Genomic DNA, 19,564 nt, shown 5'->3' with positions numbered 1-19,564 from the left:
CGCTAGTATACGTTAGTAAAATACTAGGTGCTCTAGCCTCTTATCTTCGCTATAGTGCTTATAGGCTCGTTTATAGTCAACGTAGTTGTATTAGCGATAGTATATCGTAAAGTCCCTATACCCTGTTTATATCGCTAGGAAGTGGTATAGCATTCCTTAAGAGAGATATTTTAGCTCTAGCGGGTACTTGACATTGTACTCTAGTTCCTAGGTCCTATAGTACTACGATAGGCCCTGTCGTAGCTCGCTCTATTGCCTAGCCCTAAAGGCCTTAAGGCGTTTATATAGGTCTATCTTAATCTTGGAGAGTATAGGTTAGCTCTCTAGGTCCTAGTCCGCCGAGGCCTCTACTTTAGTAAGCCGATCTACTATCTCGTTGCCTAGAATACCTATATACCCTAGGCTCCACTTAACCTAGACCTTGCCCTTATAGGCCTCTATAGCCTTATAGAAAGCTAGGAAATAGGCCTATAAGGTCTTAGAAGCTATGCTATATAGGCACTATATCGCCCCTATATTATCGAGGTAGACCTAGATCTAGTCCCTAGGTACCGCTACCCACTAGGCCACCTCGAGGGCTCTCCTCGCCCTAACGGCCTCTATATCGAATACAACTATATATAGGTCAAGGGAGGTATAGCCGGAGTCGACTAGTTCCTCTATATTGCCTACCCTAAAGACTATATAGCTATATCCCAGTTTCTATATATCGTTGTCTTTTTCTAGCGAGCTATTAGAGAAGGCTACAATATCGCCTAGCGGCAGTTCCTACTACTAGGCGTCGAAACGTTTAGCGACCTTCTTTTTGTTAAACCCCTCTATAGGGTCCTCCCTATAGCTTAGAGTAAAGTGAATTAGGGGAATAATAGGCCTATCGAAGGAGGGGAACTCTAGTTCTATATATTGTAGCTAGGTATATAGGCGGTGCACTATACCTACTCTACGTCCCTATTGTCAGGCTAGGATCTCTATCCTCCTAACTAGGGGGTAGTCCTTGTCTACTATATATAATTGGAAAGCAAAGCGGAGCTAGGCCTCTTCTAGGGCTACCTTCGCCATCGATATACCTATATCTTAGCAAAGAACTCTGTTTAGCGTAGTACACTATACTAGGAGGGTAGCTCTTATAGCTACGTTTATAACCCTTTAAATCGCCTCGATATAATATTCTATATAGGCGGAGGTTCTCTCCTTCCTACTATAGACCCTACTATATATAGGCTTAGTATACTTGCTATACTAGCATTCTATATCGTATAGCACTATAGAGATAACCACCGTTGTTATAGCTTTCTATAGTATATAAGTAGAGGGCCTATACTAGGTATTAGCAAGGTTATATAGATGATACGCCATCTTCTTAGCCTTTATATATCGCTTATAGACGTACCTCTTAAAGGTAAGGCATCTATCGAACTATACTCTAAGCTATTGTATTGCTATCTAAAGTAGGGGGCTTCTCTCCTTAAGCTCTAGGGCCGTAGCTAGGTATATCGTTAGATAGTCGTTGACAACAATAGGTAGGTTCTAAGGGTCTTATTGTCTTATAAAGTGGATTAGCTCTATTTTGTCTATAGAGAATTGCACTTTATTGTAGTTACTCTACTCTAGGACCTTTCTAACTGTGTCTTCTACGTCCTACGTATTCCTTTGTAGATCCCCTTTACAATTGAATTGTACTAGGCCAACGTCGTTGGTATAGCTAAAACGAAGGGTAGGTTCAGCTTGAAGGAGCTCCGCTAAGTAGAGGATATATAGGATTAGGGATTAGGGGGAGCCCTAGGAGGTCCTATAGGGGATAGGAAGTTCCTCCGTATACTCCCTATTAATCTAGGCTTTAATCTTCTGTTCGCTAAGGAAGGATTCAATAAGTCGTATAACACTAAGGGGCTAGCCTTGTTCGTATATATAGGCCAATAGACGCTTAGGTAGGAGGGCATTAAAGGCTCTTTGAACGTCGAGGGTAACTAGGGTAGTAACGCCTCCTATCGTAAGCTTCTACTCAATGTTGTATATTAGGTAGACGGCTAGATTGGGCGCCAACCTTTGTAGGAGGGCACTAATATGCTAGGGGCTTAGAATTTTAGCCTTAAAGGCGTAGAGGGTTATCCGCTAGGCTATAACCCGCTTAAGGCCCTTGCCTAGATAAGAAATTAGGGCGATTAGCTAGTAAGATTTAGATGTTAAGAAGTCTCTTTTACCTAGTTTTAGAATAAGAGATACCTCTATGACCCTCTATAGTTTTAAATAGTACTACAATACGATATATTTGTTAAAGAGGTCTATTACGACCCTACTAAGTACCTCCTAGTAGCTCTTTATTAGGTGTACTATAGTTTTGTCAATGCTAGGGGAGGTGCTTTTAACTCCAATAGTATATATAGTAGCCTCCTCTAGTAAGATGTTGCCTAGGCACTAGAGCTTACGCTTCATCTTATTTAGCTACTAGCCCTCGAGGGGGTCATTGTCTAGATTATCTACTATATTGAAACGTTCTAAAAGGGCTCCTACAATATAGCGCGCCTTATATACTAGGTCGTGGAGAGTCTCCTTACTAACTTTGATCAAGGGGGACCTCCTATTTTATATCTACTTATACTAGGCAACTACCCTATAAAGTTCTAAGTTGGTACAAACATTATCGAGCTAATCTACTTAGTATTGTCGTTTAGCCTTCTTAACTACGCTATAGAAGGCCTTCTAGGCCTCTATACATTCTTTATAATCGTCTTCGTTGCTAGGCTCTCCACTAATCTAACGTAGTTTAGCTACCTTCTACTATCTCTAGGCTTCTTTATATTCGTTAGTCTACTAGATAGTACTTTTACCGCCTAGTCTACATTGGACTAACGTAGCTATAAAGGCGGAGCTCTAGACGCTACTAAGCTGCTCTACGAACTAGTCGATCGCCTTGTAGTCCCTATCGAGGATATCTACTACGCTTAGTAGCCGGTTTAGTAAACAGTTTAGTACTTGTTTAAATAGGCCGAGGTTAGAGTCTAGGATCTAGTACTTCGGTTAGAGCAGGGGCTTGTCACCCTTATCTAGGACAACGGTTAAAAGGATATAGTAGTCGAAGCTAGTAAATAGGTTTTAGTCTACAAAGGTCTAGGTAAAGGGGATATTGTTGAAAACGAGGTCTAGGACATACTCCTATTTATAGGTGGCTACTCCTAGCTCCCCTATATATAGCATTCCTATATCCTACAACTAGTTGGCTAGACGTTGCCCCCTATATATCGGGTAGGCAACGCTAAGCTCCTATATAGGATCTAGGGCGTTAGCGTCCCCACCAACCATATATCTCATAGTAGGTTCGAGGCTATATATATAGTCGATCGCCTCTAGAATATCTAGTTGGCGGTAGAAGTTTAAGAAGTCGATACTATTAACTTATACCTATAGTATATCGTAGGAAATAGGCTAACGTAGTAGCGCCCAGATATAGCGCACTTTCTATATATAGGTAAGGACTTATAGCCAGTCCTCAGTAGTATCCTAGGTCTTAATTAGGGCAAATATATTGTACCCTAGGTATATCTTTGTTCTAGAGCTAGGCTACTAGTAGGGCTCCTATAGGTAGATAACGTTGGTTTAGTTGTCCTAGCTAGCGTTGAGGGCGACCTTATATACGCCCTAGCTATAGCGTACGTTCGCCTAGATAACCTGGAGGTTATAGGCCTATTTAGCGTTACTTATTGGCCTAGGTAGCTAGGAGGCTACTTAGGGCCTTGAGGTTGTATTCGATAGGGACTATATTGGCTATATACGGCCTATATAGGGCCTTGACTATAATTGTTAGCTATACCTAGGCCTATACCTAAGCTTCCTAGTTAGAGGCTAGCAGCTCGTCTAAGCCCAAGGGCTTAGGCTCCACTAACCGCTAGGGGAGCTTAGGTACGTTGTATACAACCCCTCTATCAGTACTTAGTATAGGCGTAGACGTAGGTGTAGTCGTTAAACGTTCTTTGCCCTACTCCCTGTCGGGGCTTTAGGGTCTTTTGCCTATATAATAGGTAGTTATCTCTATATCTTACAATTAGTTAGCTTTAATAAAGAGGTAGCTCCTCGCTACCTTGACTACGGCTTAGGCCTTCCTTCTAAGGGGGACCTAGTACCTATTCTTATAGGTAGGTTTGGTAGAGTAGTCTTTATAGCCCGATATAAAGGGTCCTAGGCAGTTGGCGTATTGAATAGAGGCGACGTATTCGCCTATATATCGGTCGAGTCTATTACTATACCTATTGTAGTATAGCACTTGCCTATACTTAGCGGTAGAGCAGTAGCCCTAGTAGCTAGGGTTATATATTTAGAGGATTGGCTTTTTATTGACTAAGTGCGCTATCTCACTTGTATTAAATAGGTAGAATAGCTATATTAGCTAGAGGAACAAAACGATAAAGGTCTTATAGCCCAAGTATAGGTTGGGGCCCCTTTAAGAAGGTATAATATTGTATAGGGCTACCCCTATCTATACTACTACTTCCTTTTCGATGATCTCCGCTATATTGACTATACCCTATATAGTCTAGAAGGTCTATAGCACTTCCTTGATAGTATATTGATACCACTTCTCTAGGTAGCTAATAGAGGTGCCTCTATAGATATAAAGGATTTTAGTAGCATTGGTAGGTTCGAGGAATATATTGTAAATAGCGACGTTAGCTATATAGATAGCGTATCTAGAGTTGGTCTAGGTATAGTCTAGGATTTACTAGGCGGCAAGCTATAGGGCCTATATAATCTCTATATATATAACGAAGGCCTCTTAGCAGAGGGCCCTAGTAGTATACCCTACTTCGTCGCGATTAAGGGCTATAAGGACCTAGAGGTCTTCTTTCTCTAGTTGAGCCTTCTTAGTCTTTATAGTCATTATAGTCGTTGTAAGGCTCTTTAAGGTAGGCCAAAGGCTTATAGGCTAGCTACTGCCTATCGATCTAGTGGTATAGGAGTAGGCTTATAAAGCTACTATAGCCTAGGAGGCTTCGCCAATGGGCGCTAAGGAGGTCGAGGGCGTAGATACTAGTTGGGTTCGCTAGGTGGTACTAAGGAACTGGACCTTAGGGTCCAAGTCTTTCTAGGTACTATCGAGCTAGTAAAGAGCTATAACTATATTGGTTATAGTAAAGATGTAAATGCTAATGAAATGTAGGACGTCGTTGACAACCTCTCTATACTCCTAGCAAAGCGTCTCTTAGTAGGGCCTTTAGAAGGAGGCTACTATACTATCGAGCCTATTGGCAATAGCTTTAACCACCTTCCTCTAGCGCTAGAGCTTCTACTTCGCCTTATAGAGGTGCTGGCTAAGGGTAGCTTTAGCCGTTCTATTGGACTCTATCTTCGTAGTAGCGCCCTTCGTTAGATCTAGGGTAGATAGAGGTATAAAACCGACGTTTTTATACTGCTTAGTGCACTATAGGTTGGTGGCTGTAGGAGGATCTATAGGGCAGGTGCCTATAGCGTTCGATACAACGGTATCTAGCTACAATGTCGCCCTAGGCGGCGTTATAGGAATGCTACCGGCTATGCCGTCAATACGACGGTGGCCGGCGGCCCGATCGAAGTTAGTGGGTTTGATAGGGCGTGTTAAGGCGTAAGCTATGATGCTAAGCGTTGACACTAATAGTGGGTGCTAAGAAAAAATTTTTCAAGGAGAAGGTGCTGTGCTATAGCAAGGGGTTGAATGCATCAGTATTTTTAGGCCCCCTATTTACCTTACTCCGGTGCTGTGTGAACCTTGTCGAAGTTGACAGCTAGCTACCCTAGTCAGGTTCTCAATGCCTCCTCGGGACGTGGGAGAGGATAGCCAACTGCGGTACGCCATCGCACCTTACACATTATTGCCGTAATTGACAGGACTTGTAGACCCATGGATCTTAGACTATAGGTTAATACTTGCTATGAGTTGGCTAAATTGGGATATATTGCCGAGCTCCGGGTTCGCCGAGCATCTTACCCCTTTCAGCGTGATGCCAACCGGGCAGGTAATTGCGGCGCATGTTTGGGGGGTTATTGCGGCTTGCCTTATGGTCTAGGAGCAGAAGAGCGGGGGGAAGTTTTGAGCTCGAGCATCCAACCAGTAGTTTATTTCGATTAGGATTAGCCAAGTCGAGATAAGCTTCGCAGTATACACCAGAATTGCTATGTCTATGGTCGTCACCTCTTCGTGTAAAAAGATAGAATCATGTCGTTAAATCATGACGGGCTCTCAAGCGCCCCCGTTATACGAAAGTCCGCAAACTCTCCAGGCTACTGTCGCCTCGGAGGCGTGCATGCACATTGACCAAGCCGTGCTCCGGCCCGGCGTCTAGCGGCCGAACGATCCATATCGACCGCCGCTTTGTTTCTCGCGGCCGCCCGTATTCAGGCCCTAAGAATATTTCTCTGTTAGCCCCTGTCTTTGTTCGCTGCGTACATCGAACAGGAGAGCAGGGGAGATAATGAACAGAGAGGTCTATTACCTTTGAGCCTAGCACTTGGTTCCGGGCGCGGCCCCGTTACTGAAGCCGGGTCCTCCACGTCCCGGGTCGAGCTTTCCAAGCCCGACGGTTCACCGTTCTTGGACTCTTCAAAGAGGGACAGGTATGATTGCGGATTCTCTGACCACGCTTCAACTGCTGCGGGCTGGAATTGGCTGACCTCGGGGCAAGGGATCGGAACCAGTTGCGGAGCTTCCAGCGGAGACCAGGGCAGTGCATTGTGCCGAATTGGAGGGAGAGGAGCAGGAGGACGCTTCGTTCTTGGACTGCCACCCATGGGGTCACCTTCCTCCTCCTCCGTCTTGACATCCCCATTCCCCGGCACTTTGAGGGCAGACGGTCCCGCCACGCCCATCATCTCTGCCCAAACAAACTCCTCGGCTTTGTTCCACCTGGTCACCGCGGTGTCGATGATGCGCTGTTCGAGCGCGGTATCCAGGCGAATTCCCAGCATGGACCCGATGAATATCAAGTGATGCGCCAGCATCTGGCACAGGTGCTCTTTCATGGCCAGCCACAGCGTCGGGCTGCGGCGGAACTCCGGGCTGAGCAGCGTCTCGGCGCCGGCCGCGGGAAACGCAGGGGACGCGTCGCCCTCCAGCAGCGACGACGACGAGTACCCGACGCCCAGCACGGCGCCCAACACGAGCAGGAACAGCACCTGGCACGACTCGCGCTCGCACCGGGCGAGGAACTGCGGCGTCAGCACGCGGTCGAGGCGCCGGAGCAGGCGGCACCCGGATACCTGCCCTGCCGCGCACAGGTCGCGCATCTTGAGGGCTTTGCCGCCGTCGCGCCAGCCGGCGTGGGCGAGTGAGGTGGCGAGCAGGAAGCGGCGGAAGTCGGTGAGCAGGTCGTCTGTGGCGGCGTCGCCGTTCGCAGTTTCCTGTCGGAACTGGAGCCCCAGCAGCCTGGAGCAGCAGAGGCCGACGATGCTGCCGTTAGGCAGGCGGAAGTCGGGATCGGTGAGCCACGAGACCATCGTGTTGTTGAACGCTGCCGGGTTGGACGTGAAGGAGAAGCGAGCGGGTTTGGCAATGCGGGAGAGCAGATTGCTCATGTCCAACAGGAGGCTTTCGGTCTGCATCCCGACGGCGGAGGCGGTCTCGCCGGCCGAGCGACATCCAAAGATGTTGACGTCGGCGAAACGGGTCCGCACGCAGTAGCAGAACGAGAGGACCTTCCTCTCGGAGCCTTTGACGGCCGACTGCAGGCAGGGCTGGCAGGGGTTCTCAAGGGAACACTGGAGCGTGGTGTGTGAGTCAAAACCGAACAGTAGGTGACAGGGACCAGCAGCCGGAGCACGCGAGACAGGTTGGACGGACCTGAATCTTGAGTATCCTGCACCTCAGACATGCGCCCAGGCGCCTGACCCCCAGCACTCTTTCTCTCTCGTCGCTGGTGAGCTTGGCCCTGGTTCGTCGGCCTTTGTGCGATGTTTGGGAGCAGTGGATGGACTGGGCGAGCGGAGGGACAGCAGAGACGACGACGTTGGAATTTGCTGCATCTCGTCCGCCGGAAGAGAGATGACTGGCCATATTGGAAAGCAGGCTTTATGATCGAGGGTGCCAAGCAAGCATATGGACCCGATGGCTCTGGTGCATCGATCTCGTGTCTTAGCGCCTCGGTTGAGCCGGTAGTGTGCGGGCTAGTGGCGACCTGTGCGGGCTGGCAGGGCGGAACTGGGGGACGGGAGAGGGCTCAGCTGAATGCTGGCGAGACAAACACCGCTTTGGGCCATGGCTCGTGAGTCGTCTTTGTATGTACCTGACGTATGGACTTCCCCACCACTTGGGGAGCGGGTGTGCCTTGTGGTGCCCTGTGGCCTTGCACAAGGCCCGGCTGGCTCACGGTTGCACAGTGGCGTCATTGACGGCCCCATAGCAGTTGCAGTTGCAGTTGCGGTGCTGACGATGGGCCTTGAGATGTGGAAGGCGGTCCATCACCGAGTTTTCCACTTCTACCCGAGGTATCAGCGATGATGAGCCACTGGGGAAAGAGCATTGCTTGGCAGAATTGCGGCACTTGACAGGCGAAGAGAGGGGCATGGTGGCATGCGTGAGAACTCAGCTAATCCGTAGCACATACAGACTATCCTGTCCACGTGTAATGGCGGCAATGAATTCTTTCTTCAAGGCATGGCTTCACCGAAAACAGGCCACACATGCAGGCGTCGGGTCCATTGCGGCTTCATCGCCCTTGCAATTCAGGGTGGACCGGCCCGGCCAATGAGGAGCCGATGCTTGGATCAGCGAAGCTGAAACTCATGGCTTTCCCCAGAAATGAACCGCGGGCAACCACCATGGCCAGCTGAAAAAGCACCTCCAGGCTCCAACGAGCCGCAACGGGCACCTTCCGCCCGTCAGTCTCCGACGTTCTGGATCGCGGCCAAGACCACCATGCAAGCGTCTTTTTGCGGTCCGCGCCACCGCTTCAAATCCCCATCCCAGCTTCATTCCTCACCCATCCCGACGGCATTCGCACCAGCACGGGCGTTGTCCGAAACTTTGACGGCAGTGGTGCAGCCACCAGCCCACCCACGCTGCATGGGCGCCACAGTCAAGGGGTTATCCAGCTTCTCAGGCTCGGAATGGCACGGGTCGCCTGTGCCCGAATAATGGCATTTCTTTACACTACCTACATGGGCGCACACCGAATTTCGGTTGCACGCCCCAATCCCCGCTTCTCTTTCATTTATTCAGTTAATGCATGCATTATCACCACTGGGCGACGGCTGCCCCTCCCTGTCCTGCCCCCCATCAAAGCTGGAAGTCCAGCACGACAACTTTTCGCTCGCCCGGCGCCGCTTTCTCCTCGGCCAGCACCAGCACCGACAAGACGTTGTCGTGCTCGAGCCTGGCCGAGTCGACCAGCGGCTCTCCCGTCAGACCCTGTCCGGTCCAGACCTCGTCGTAGCTGGAGTACCCGCCCGCCTTGGAAGCCTTGAGGATCTGCAGCCGAGAGGCCGCGAAATCCGGGAGGATCACGTACAGGTCGCCCGTCTTGCTGATGGCCAACCGGCCTCGGGCCCTCCCGCTGATGGGTCGGATTGGCCGCTGCGTCCACGCCCCTGAGCTCGGTCAGCCGCTTGCTCAATGCACTGGCGAAATGCAGGCTCGGGTTTGAAAAACAATGACTGGGACTCACCGTTCAGTGGTTTGTAGTAGTGCTTCCACATCGCAGAGGCCCCGCCATCTCTCTTGTCGCGGTTGAGCACATGCACGCCGCCGTCCTGGTCGACCGCCTGGGCCTCCTGGTTCGAGAGGCCCGAGTTCTTGGGGATCTTGAACGCCACGATGCCCTCGGCGTCGTTGGCGATCGTCTCGCCCTTCCTCAGGTCCGCGATGACCTTTCCGGCGCCGTTCTTCCACGTGTACCCCTTGTCCTCGCTGTAGGCGTAGCAGATGTTGTGGTTGTTCTCGTTCGTGTTCGGCCCCGACTGCTGCTTATGCTTCGTGTCCAGCGGATCGTCCCAGCCGTCGTAGTACACGAAGCCGCGGTAGACCCAGGTGACGTGCAGCCGGCCGCCGCGCCAGTCCATGCCGTGCACGTACGGGTTGCTCTGCACGCCCGTCAGGTGGGCGCCGACGAAGTCGAAGCGACCGGTCCTGCCGCTGTAGATGTAGAGGTAGTCGTTGCCGAGCCCGGCTTTGCCGTCGCGGAAGGAGCAGAACATGTCATCGCCCAGGAAGCCGAAGCGCGGGTAGGTCACGTATCCGAAATGCCGGTGGGTGGACGGCAGGCCGGGGAGGTAGTCCAGCGTCGGTGTGAAAAGGGAGGGCGTCCAGTCGAACTTCTCTGGGTCCGTGGCCAACCCGCGGACAGAGTAGCGGTACCTCAGGCTTGGGCAGGCTGTCAACCAGTGCCTCTCGTCGAGTGCATTGATGCAACATTGGACGGCGACGGAATGGGCCGCGACTTACACATCACAGTGGTGGTCGTAGGACAGGTGGATAGTGCCGTCGCCCGGGCAGATGCCCATCTGGACCGTGTTGTGTCCATCATCGGTCGTCTGGGCATAGTCATCCAGCACCATCACCTCCCACTCGCCACGGGGCAGCCGTCTCCTGGCGAGGTGGACATAGAGAGGCTCAGCGGAGGCGGCGACGGGCGGTTCATCTGATTGGAGGAAAGTGAAGAACGTGGCATATTGCCAGCCGTTGAACGACACCACGGCATCTTGCTGAAAGGAATTGCAGTTGATGTTGAACTGCCGCTGGGCGGGATCCCGCGCCAGCACCGTGATCTGGGGTTCGGGGAGGGCCATCATTATGGAACACACTATCTAGGGCAGTTAGGCGTCGATTTCCGGCGTCGATGGTTTGCGTCAGAACCAGGCGCGTCGTCAGCTGCTGGGTTCTGTTACCGGGGAGTCGGGACACGCGTGGCTACGTTGGATCCCATCTATTTCATTGTACCTTTGCAGCGTACACGTACAGTTAGGGAGCCTGCAAGATGCCTCGGTTAGCCGCATGCTCCCGAGAGAGGTAACGTTAGCGGCCAAACCGCCGAAGTCGTGGCTTGTGTTGACGGACCGTCGTCGCTGGGCCGATCAGATCATTGCTGATTCGTGGAGAAAATGGCAGACAGATTCTCCGCGACAAGGATCCCAGCCTGGCAGGTGTTGCAACCCCAGAGCCCGGCAGTGTGGGAGTGCGGAGCAGCGGACGCTGGAACCGGCAACTACCTGGCTCACTCAGGTTGCGTAGTGTACACGACTACTCCTTGATTCTGGCAGACGCATGCTGGCAGACGCATGCTTGCTGAGCAGCCTGGAGAATGGGAAGGAGACAAGGAAACGACGGTTAACCTGGAATAGCTCCTGTGTACTGTGTACTGTACCTGGCCGTAGGAGGGACCGGGAGTTGCTTGGGCTACACTGGAATGCCGCAGCGTGCCTGCTCGGGAAGCCCGTCAGCACCCCGTATGTATCTCGTTACATCACAACCCGGAAGTCCTTCCAGAGAATCGCTGGCCTTGCTTTCCTGATCTGCCTCTGCACCTAAGGTACCTAGTGTACCTAGTGAGCTGTCGAGCATGGAAGCCGCGCCCGCCTAGGTACGGTAGGTACTACCTACCTTGGTACACTACTAATCTGCGGGTTTCGCGATTCTGGAATCTGGGGAAGGTGCTTGGTCTCCCCAGCTTGTTTCTCCAGATCCATCTTCCCCCAGGTCCCGTCCGCCATTTTCCCCCGCGCTTTTGCCCCAGTGACCCCAAATTGAACTTCCCACCCCACCTCCCGTGTCTTTACCCCACACGACGCGAATAGGCTAATACCACCAACCTTGGAACTTACCTCAGGTAGGAACATTCCAAAAGAACCCTTGGACAAACCCTCTGCGAGAGCAATTGGCTGTGCTTCTCCTGACCGTTGCCTATCTGTCGAGCATTAGTTTCCGTCAATTAGTTCGGCACTGCATTTCCGTCTGGCATCGCCATGCGCAAGATGCCGTGTTGCGCTGCCGCTAGCCGTCTAGCAGAGTGGCAGAAGCACCAGGTTCGTTGCATGTTAACTCACTCGGCTCCAGCGGCACGCCGATCGGATTGCATGGTCCAGTGCAGCGGTGATGCGCGGAGAATTGCAAACTTCTTCTGGCGCAGTGGGTTCATCCTCGACAGATCCAGCCGCCACACTCAGTTCGTGGCCCCGCCGTTCCGGCGACGGTCGGGGGCCGGGGGTGCGGAACCGTTGAGCTGCTGCATGCAGGTGAACCGCGGGCGCCGCCTCTTCTTGGTGGAAAAATGAAAAAAACAGCGGCGAGCATTCGAAACAGATCTTACCCGGCCCTAACTGGAGCTATCCGTCTTAGCGCGGAGCGTGGCCGCAGAGAACGGCGGATGGGGCACACTTGCCAGCCGACGCAGGGTAGTGTAGTTAGCAGGTTAGGGCGCTGGTAAGGGATGTCACGCTCTCGCTTCACCAGGCGGACCCAGCTCCCCTGTTCGGCTCGTTTGCTCCTGTTTGCAAGGGCCTCACACCATTGTTTCTCCGCACGCACGAGGTAGGATTGCACATGGGGCCGGGCCGGGATCAAGACCTGGATCCCCCAATCAGGGGCGAGCATGCAGAACGGGGGAGCCACCAACGCCGTTCATCCGTACCGGGTCTCCATGGCTGATATCGCGGAGATGCAGTGTGACTACAAAAAGGCCCGGATTGCTGCCGCCTCTGTCTCACTGCTCCTGCTCCCGAGTCCCGGCTCCTGGGGTTCCATCCTTTTTCTCCCTCCTCGCTGCCGCCTGAAATCTCGACGATCTGAGAGTTTCCGACCCTCCCCCCTTTCGTCGCATCAGATCGACTCCGACAGACAGCTGCCCATCATGTCGCTGTCGTCGAGGATATTGCAGAAGATTGTGCGGAACGAGGCCATGGCCTCGGATCCGCCCGAGATCTATGGCTGGCGTGTGTACCTGCTTGCCTGCTCGGTGAGTTCAATGATCCTCAATTTTCTTTTTGTTCGCTTTTTTTTTTTTTTTTTTTTTTTTTTTTTTTTTTTTTTTTTTTTTTTTTTTTTTTTTTTTGAATACTCTCTCTCTCTCTCTCTCGTTTCGCGAGTCATTTGCTCACACACACTCGTCCGCAGGCTTGCTTCGGCGCCATGTCCTTTGGCTGGGACTCGGGCGTCATCGGAGGTGTCATCGTGCTGGACCCCTTCATCAAGGACTTCAATTTGGGTGACTCCAAATCCGTCGCTTCCGCCAACCTCTCTGCCAACATCGTCTCTACTCTCCAGGCCGGCTGCTTCGTCGGCTCGCTCGCCGCCTCCCCCCTGACGGACCGCTTCGGCCGCAAGTGGTCCCTTATCGCCGTGTCCATACTCATCATGGTCGGTGTCATCATGCAGTCAGCTGCCCTCGGCAACCTGGGCACCATGTACGCCGGTCGTTTCATTGGTGGAATGGGCGTTGGCGCTGCCAGCACTATCAACCCCATCTACGTGTCTGAGAACTCCCCGCGCGCCATCCGCGGCCTCCTCACCGGCTTGTACCAGCTCTTCATCGTCACCGGCGGCATGCTCTCCTTCTGGATCAACTATTCAGTCAGCATCAACTTCCCCCCGACCAAGGTCATGTACGTCTTCCCGCTCGCCATCCAGGCCCTCCCCGCTCTCCTGCTGTGCATCTGCATGCTTCTCTGCCAGGAGTCTCCGCGCTGGCTGGCCCGCAAGGACCGCTGGGAGGACGCCAAGAAGGTGCTGTCGCGCACCCGCAACCTGCCGCCGACGCACCCCTACATCCAGGAGGAGTTCCAGGAGATCGTCGACCAGCTCGAGCAAGAGCGCCGCCTGATTGGCGACGCCAGCTTCTGGAACCTGCAGCGCGAGATGTGGACCATCGCGGGCAACCGCCGCCGCGTGCTCGTCAGCATCTTCCTCATGATCTGCCAGCAGATGACGGGCACCAACGCCATCAACACGTACGCTCCCACCATCTTCAAGAACCTCGGCCTGAGCGGCACCTCGGCCAGTCTGTTCAGCACCGGTATCTACGGTATCGTCAAGGTCACCAGCTGCATCTGCTTCCTGCTCTTCATGGCCGACTCGCTGGGCCGTCGGGGCAGTCTGCTGTGGACCTCCATCGCCCAGGGCCTGGCCATGTTCTACATCGGCCTGTACGTGCGCATCGCCCCGCCGGTGCCCGGCGCCCCCGTGCCGGCCGCCGGTTATGTTGCCCTTGTCTCCATCTTCCTGTTCGCTGCGTAAGTACATACCTCCTCTCTTCCCGTATCATCTTTTTTTAGTTCTCAGACTCTCGAAATGGGACTGACCACTTACCCTCCAGCTTCTTCCAATTCGGCTGGGGCCCCGCGTGCTGGATCTATGCCAGTGAGATCCCCACAGCCCGCCTGCGCTCCATCAATGTGGCCTACGCGGCCGCCACGCAGTGGCTCTTCAACTTCGTCGTTGCCCGCGCCGTGCCGACCATGCTTGTCACCGTGGGCGCTTACGGATACGGGTGAGTTGCTCTCTTTCCCCCCCTTCCCCAAACAAATATCATGGTTGTAAAAAAAAAAAAGCCGAAGAAAGACCTGGCTGACGCTTTGTTTTTCCCCTCTATCAGCACGTACCTCATCTTCGGCAGCTTCTGCTTCTCCATGTTCTTCTTCGTCTGGTTCTTCGTGCCTGAGACCAAGGGCGTCTCGCTCGAGGCCATGGACAAGCTGTTTGGCGTCACCGACGCGCCCAAGTCGGTCAGCGAGGAGGAGGCCAGGGAGAAAGAAGCCCCTCGCGCTGCCCAGGCCGAGGTGGCTTGATGGGTGGTGGGTGGGAGAGCCCGGGATAGATAGGGGTGTGCTTGCTGCTTTCCGTAGTCGAATCAGTACGAGACCAAGAAGTCTCGTCTCAGGTTGTTATTTATGCAATTCAGGATATCGTTCATCCGAGGCAGTGGTTTTTGAACCCTACGAAACGTTCCGATGACACACACAATCAACTCACTGCCTCGTGTGTGTCTTGCGACGTTGCGGCTCACTCCCCTTGCGACGACTGCGATACGCTGCGATTCGACCCTGCGGAATACATCTCATTTTGATGAGGTCAGCCTTGAACTGGACTGTGAACGTAAATCTCATTCAGTCCAGACGGAAAGCAGGAGAGAGACATCAGGTATGGTTGACAAGGGGCGTCAAGTCCTATCGTACTGGTATCATGGTGAATTATCGTCCATGGAGCTATGGCTCAACGAAAAATGCATATCTGCTATGTTTTCGGCATCCCGCCAACACAAATGCGGGGTACACGGCAAACCATTCACAACCAACACCTGTCTGGTCCGGGCCCTCTGGGCGCGGACCTACATGGCCATCATGACCGTGACTAGCACGAGTCGGCGGGACAGGCAATATTGGTGCCCTTGGTGGCACCGTCGACCCCCGCAAGCGTGAGGATGGCACCCACGACGCCGCCGAGACCCTCGCCGGCAATGAAGCCTGTGGACACACCAGATAGTCAGCTACGGTCGAACTCGACATGTCAGCAGGGGGTCGGGCGGGGTTAAACTCACCAGCAGCCACAGCATAACCGTAGATGTCCCAGGTTCTCATGTTCCACTTCCTCCAAATGGCGGCAACGATGGCGCCGAGCAGCGCAGCGTTGGCGAACACAGGGGCGGGAATGACCCAGGAGAGGGCGATGGCGCCCCAGTTGGGCAGCCACTTGCGCCACTTCTCGCGCTCGCCGACGAGGTAGAAGTGGCGGATCACGACCTGGATGATGGACACGACACCCATGACGATGGCGAAGATACCGCTCTTCAGCGGGATCGACACATTGGGGTCGGTGACGGCTTGTGCGACGGCGGCCCACGCCGACACGGAGGGGACCAGGAAGGCACACTTCTCGCCCGCCTCCACCTGCGCGTCGGTTAAAGGGTTGTAGATGCACGGATAGGCCGAGGTGAAGAGCACGAAGAGGCCCGGGCCGAGCCAGACGGAGACGAAGGCGCCGATGGACTGAGCAATCCACTGCTTGATGGGCGGGGTGTGGATGAGGAAGCCGGTCCTGAAGTCGCTCACGAGTGAGGTGGCCATGTCGGCACCGCCCGAGGCGAGAGAGCCGGCCACGAGGTTGATCTTCTGGGCGTGTTGGATCGTGTAGCCACTGTGTGACGTGGCTCCGCCGAAAACGAGCTGCGAGGCCTTGGAGGCGGCCGTAAGCGGCGTGTTGTCGGTGACGGCGCCGATCTGGATGGCAAGGAACGAGAAGAGGAAGGCCAGCACGATGGCGAGAATGGTCAGGCCGGGGTGCATTTCCCACTGGAAGTGGAAGATGAGCATGCCGATGACAACGGCCACGAGTAGGCCGAGGATCCACATCCAATGCTTGACCTGCTGCTCGGGCGGGAAGGGGTCCTCGACGATGGTCTCGTCCTTCTCCACGGGGGCGCCGTGCTTGGCGAAGAAGGCGCTTGACTTGCCCCGCGCAGTCAATATGTTGTTGATGCCGGCACAGGACTGGTTCCACACCGACTTGAAGGCGGCCCAGATAACCTTGTACTGGACGAACAGCTCGGCCATGGAGGAGCACACCATGACCATGACGCCAGGCCAGAGGAGCCAGTAGCGTGGCGACGGCGTCCGCTTGCCCAGGTCAGCGAGCGAGACGAACGAGTAATAGCCGTTCCACTTCGGATCGTCGGACGCCTGGATACCGATGCACTCGCCGTAGTGCACCAGGGCGGGACCAATGATAGCCCAGGCCGTAAGGGAACCGACAAACATGGAGATGGCCGGGTTCAGGCCGATCAGGATGCCCGAGCCGATGAAGGCGGGCGTCCACTCGAAGTACCAGCCCCAAGACTCGATATTCATGGCCCAGCTGGTGTAGCCACTCCAAATGTGGATCCAGGTGAAGACGTGCCAGTCGTAGAGGATGCCGACCGCGTAGTAGGACGCGACGCGGTGGCAGAGGGCGCCGATGAAGCAGATGCCCAGGCACTTGAGCTTCTTGACGGCCTCGACGCTACCGGCGGCGCCCGCATGCATGGCGCGGATAGTCAGCGCGACGGCGGTCGGCGTGGGGAACATGAGCCGGAGCTCACGGGCCACCTGGATGATGAAGAAGCGGCGGAGCGGAGTGACGTAGAAGAGGCCGATGAAGGAAGTGACGAGGGTGATGGTGAAGATGAGGCCGATGTCCTCTTTGGGCGAGCGGTCGCCCATGACGCCGAGCTGGTACATGGCGGGAATGCCGGCGACGAAGATGCCTGCCGTGCCGCCAGCGCCCGTGGCAGCCGCCTGCACGATCGAGTTCTCCTGCGGCCCGAAGAGGCCGCCAATGATGGGAAGCTTGCCGCCCGACTTCTCGAGCAGCTTCAAGATGCCGTAGCCGAAGATGGCGCCGAACATGTTGGCGCTGAAGGTGAAGCCCGTCTTCAGACCTGCCGCCGTCGTCAAGTGTTGGAATGTACGTTCGCGCACGGGGAAGCCACGGTCGTGGAAACCTGGAACTTACCGAGATAGAGGTTTGACGCGCAGACCAAGGAGCCCAGAACGCAGCCGACGACAACGGCGCGGATGGTGAGGGGGTTCTCTTCGTACGGGATCGCGGGGTCCATAGCCAGAGGGCGGTAGAGGTCCTCCTCCTCTTCCACCTCGGTCTCTGTGCCGGCCTTCTCGACCTCGACATTGTGCACCTTGAGATCGGCCGTGTTTTCGATAGGCGGCGTGCTCTCGGAGAAGGGGCGCACCGCACCGGAGGCCGCATTGGCCTGCGCGGCCTGCTTCTCGTCCATGGCGCTTGGTTTCTCTGTGCTTTGTTCGCAGGAGTCGGCGTCCCAGCGCGTGCGCGAGAACCACCAAGTGAGGAGTTGGGTCGGCTCCTGGTGGCGACGGTGCAGAATCCCACAAAAGGAGAACACAAGCAAGAGAAATGGGGAGAGAATCAGGAAGGGGACCGGGAAGGGTAAACGCGGCGTGGGCGCGTTTAACTATTAATAAAACGCAAGCGGAGGTCGATCAGTCGGTTTGCGTCGAGGACTGCCCTGTGGTGCTCCGTCCGTGGCGAGCAACCCGAGTGACTTCGGCGCCCTGGTCCTGGTCGCGACTGGGCGATCACGTTACTGGGGAAGGTTGTCTCTGCGCCGGACCGGAAGCAGAAAATGTGATTCTGGCCCTCGTCCGGTCGCCACTCGAGGCAAGCTCCCAGCTCCCACATGTATGGCCGGCTGCCATGTGCTGTGCCATATGGATACTTTGCCCCACGATACCTATGGGTTGCCTCGGGATGGAAGCGCTTTGCAGCTTGCCGGGAACTTCTCAGGCATGGGAACCATCGAATCAGCAGCGCGACAACCGTTCCTGCTGCGCTGGGGGCCGCCCCCTTGATTCGCCCAAACGCTGGGCACAGCGCCGATTAGGCAGGTCGATAGCGGCCGTTTATGGAGGGAGCATCTTCGCAGGTTCGAGCCTGCCGATCTGGTAAATGCCAAGCCCATGCTTGTGTGGGGTAATTTTAGCCTGCCACTCCCTGCCTTCCTTGCTGATGCTGTCCCGATAAGCTCGGACACAAACTAGCCCGCAGCGCGAGCTCGCACGGTGCAACAAGAACAAGTGGCAATAGTGTACAAGCAGGCGGGTTTCCCAACCGAAAGTCGCACTGCTGCCCTGAGATCTAACCTCTACTTAGTCAGAGAGCGCCCCGCCTCGTGAGCGCATCTATGCAGGTGGCGCTCTTGCCCTTGATCTCTCGTCTCTGCTTCATCGCGGGTGGAAAGGGGCGACAAGATCGCCGAGAACATCGCCCCGCAACATATGCACAGTGTGGTTGCCCACAACAGCCGCTTCCAGAGGCCCAAGGAGAACAGGTCAGCTGATTGGCTCCTTCCACGCAACTGCGGTCGAAGAAGGCAGGTTGACGGGTTTCGGCAAGCAGCCACCATGCCGGGAACAGCAGGAAGCAGTACTGGCCTGCACTGTTTGCTGGGCAATCCCACGCTTTCCCCCTTTTGAAGGTGCACCTTCTCAAGGGTGAGCCGTCCAGATATTCGATGCGAGATCCACCGCGAACGGACAACACTGCCATAACCGGCTGGCGCTCGTCGAAGTTTTCGCTTCTGCATCGTCGAACGCAACGTCGAAGGGCGCAGGTGTAGTCTTGGAAAAAGTAAGCGACAAGGTGAAAGGGAACGCGTGAATGTCATACCTAGTAGGTATCCGGAAGGGCGCAGCGTATCTGTCAGTAGGGGCCGAGCAACCCAAGACCCTGTGCCACCGCACCCGGCCAGAATCACCACCAGGATGGCACGCAGCAGATTTTGCCCCAAACTCCCGGACTACTCACAACTGTGATATTCAGGGATTCTGTGTGACCCTCCTACACTAGAACTATGCCATGCAGCCAAGCCGTCTATTGACCCAGACATCCTCAAACTAGGCAGGTATGCAGAATGGGTGAAGAACGGCCTTGTTCTGCTCTTCCGCCCACACCCCCCCTTCCTCTCCCCCCGGCCCGAGATCGGCGATGCGCACTGCGCACAACATCCCGGCATTGACTCTGCCAGACCGACGGCGGCAGGCATGAGCGGACCCGATATCTTCAACAACATTTAAGGCACAGTAGCTACCAGTACCCGTTCGAGTTGGC

The 19,564-nt window shown here is 54.5% G+C and overlaps 4 protein-coding genes across 4 annotated transcripts; 1 reads left to right on the top strand and 3 right to left on the bottom strand.

Moving 5' to 3' along the window:
• Positions 1-5,875: 5,875 nt before the first annotated feature.
• On the bottom strand, positions 5,876-8,397 carry THITE_2120559 (uncharacterized protein). Its single transcript, XM_003656097.1, has 3 exons — positions 7,805-8,397; positions 6,462-7,722; positions 5,876-6,370 (listed from the first exon to the last, which is right to left on the bottom strand). Exons 1-3 carry the CDS (start codon positions 8,015-8,017, stop codon positions 6,222-6,224), a joined length of 1,623 nt encoding a protein of 540 aa, XP_003656145.1. The 5' UTR covers positions 8,018-8,397; the 3' UTR covers positions 5,876-6,221.
• A 606-nt stretch (positions 8,398-9,003) lies between these two features.
• On the bottom strand, positions 9,004-10,928 carry THITE_2120556 (uncharacterized protein). Its single transcript, XM_003656096.1, has 3 exons — positions 10,403-10,928; positions 9,627-10,321; positions 9,004-9,549 (listed from the first exon to the last, which is right to left on the bottom strand). The coding sequence occupies exons 1-3, from the start codon at positions 10,744-10,746 to the stop codon at positions 9,239-9,241; spliced, it is 1,350 nt and encodes a 449-aa protein (XP_003656144.1). The 5' UTR covers positions 10,747-10,928; the 3' UTR covers positions 9,004-9,238.
• Positions 10,929-12,472: 1,544 nt separating this feature from the next.
• Positions 12,473-14,798, top strand: THITE_2120553 (uncharacterized protein). Its single transcript, XM_003656095.1, has 3 exons — positions 12,473-12,908; positions 13,067-14,181; positions 14,265-14,798. The coding sequence occupies exons 1-3, from the start codon at positions 12,804-12,806 to the stop codon at positions 14,440-14,442; spliced, it is 1,398 nt and encodes a 465-aa protein (XP_003656143.1). The 5' UTR covers positions 12,473-12,803; the 3' UTR covers positions 14,443-14,798.
• A 103-nt stretch (positions 14,799-14,901) lies between these two features.
• THITE_2120548 (uncharacterized protein) lies at positions 14,902-17,809 on the bottom strand. The gene is made up of 4 exons (XM_003656094.1): positions 17,435-17,809; positions 15,486-17,360; positions 15,124-15,411; positions 14,902-14,991 (listed from the first exon to the last, which is right to left on the bottom strand). The coding sequence occupies exons 1-3, from the start codon at positions 17,712-17,714 to the stop codon at positions 15,299-15,301; spliced, it is 2,268 nt and encodes a 755-aa protein (XP_003656142.1). The 5' UTR covers positions 17,715-17,809; the 3' UTR covers positions 14,902-14,991; positions 15,124-15,298.
• Between the last annotated feature and the right edge of the window lie 1,755 nt (positions 17,810-19,564).

Source organism: Thermothielavioides terrestris, chromosome 5, assembly GCF_000226115.1.
Source record: "Thermothielavioides terrestris NRRL 8126 chromosome 5, complete sequence".
NCBI classification, from domain to species: domain Eukaryota; kingdom Fungi; phylum Ascomycota; class Sordariomycetes; order Sordariales; family Chaetomiaceae; genus Thermothielavioides; species Thermothielavioides terrestris.
The sequence above is the reverse complement of the archived record's forward strand: the minus strand, read 5'-3'. Positions and strand labels throughout refer to the sequence as shown.

What these genes read in the sequence shown, in the direction of transcription:
- THITE_2120559 (XM_003656097.1), bottom strand. Translation starts at nt 8,017, where the DNA reads ATGGCCAGTCATCTCTCTTCCGGCGGACGAGATGCAGCAAATTCCAAC. An exon ending in GCAGGATACTCAAGATTCAG is followed by an intron (nt 7,723 to 7,804) that starts GTCCGTCCAACC and finishes ACCACGCTCCAG; the next exon opens with TGTTCCCTTGAGAACCCCTG. An exon ending in ACCAAGTGCTAGGCTCAAAG is followed by an intron (nt 6,371 to 6,461) that starts GTAATAGACCTC and finishes AAATATTCTTAG; the next exon opens with GGCCTGAATACGGGCGGCCG.
- THITE_2120556 (XM_003656096.1), bottom strand. Translation starts at nt 10,746, where the DNA reads ATGGCCCTCCCCGAACCCCAGATCACGGTGCTGGCGCGGGATCCCGCC. An exon ending in TACGACCACCACTGTGATGT is followed by an intron (nt 10,322 to 10,402) that starts GTAAGTCGCGGC and finishes AGCCTGCCCAAG; the next exon opens with CCTGAGGTACCGCTACTCTG. An exon ending in CTACTACAAACCACTGAACG is followed by an intron (nt 9,550 to 9,626) that starts GTGAGTCCCAGT and finishes GACCGAGCTCAG; the next exon opens with GGGCGTGGACGCAGCGGCCA.
- THITE_2120553 (XM_003656095.1), top strand. Translation starts at nt 12,804, where the DNA reads ATGTCGCTGTCGTCGAGGATATTGCAGAAGATTGTGCGGAACGAGGCC. An exon ending in TGTACCTGCTTGCCTGCTCG is followed by an intron (nt 12,909 to 13,066) that starts GTGAGTTCAATG and finishes ACTCGTCCGCAG; the next exon opens with GCTTGCTTCGGCGCCATGTC. An exon ending in TCCATCTTCCTGTTCGCTGC is followed by an intron (nt 14,182 to 14,264) that starts GTAAGTACATAC and finishes CTTACCCTCCAG; the next exon opens with CTTCTTCCAATTCGGCTGGG.
- THITE_2120548 (XM_003656094.1), bottom strand. Translation starts at nt 17,714, where the DNA reads ATGGACGAGAAGCAGGCCGCGCAGGCCAATGCGGCCTCCGGTGCGGTG. An exon ending in CGCGTCAAACCTCTATCTCG is followed by an intron (nt 17,361 to 17,434) that starts GTAAGTTCCAGG and finishes CGACGGCGGCAG; the next exon opens with GTCTGAAGACGGGCTTCACC. An exon ending in CGGTTATGCTGTGGCTGCTG is followed by an intron (nt 15,412 to 15,485) that starts GTGAGTTTAACC and finishes GTGTGTCCACAG; the next exon opens with GCTTCATTGCCGGCGAGGGT.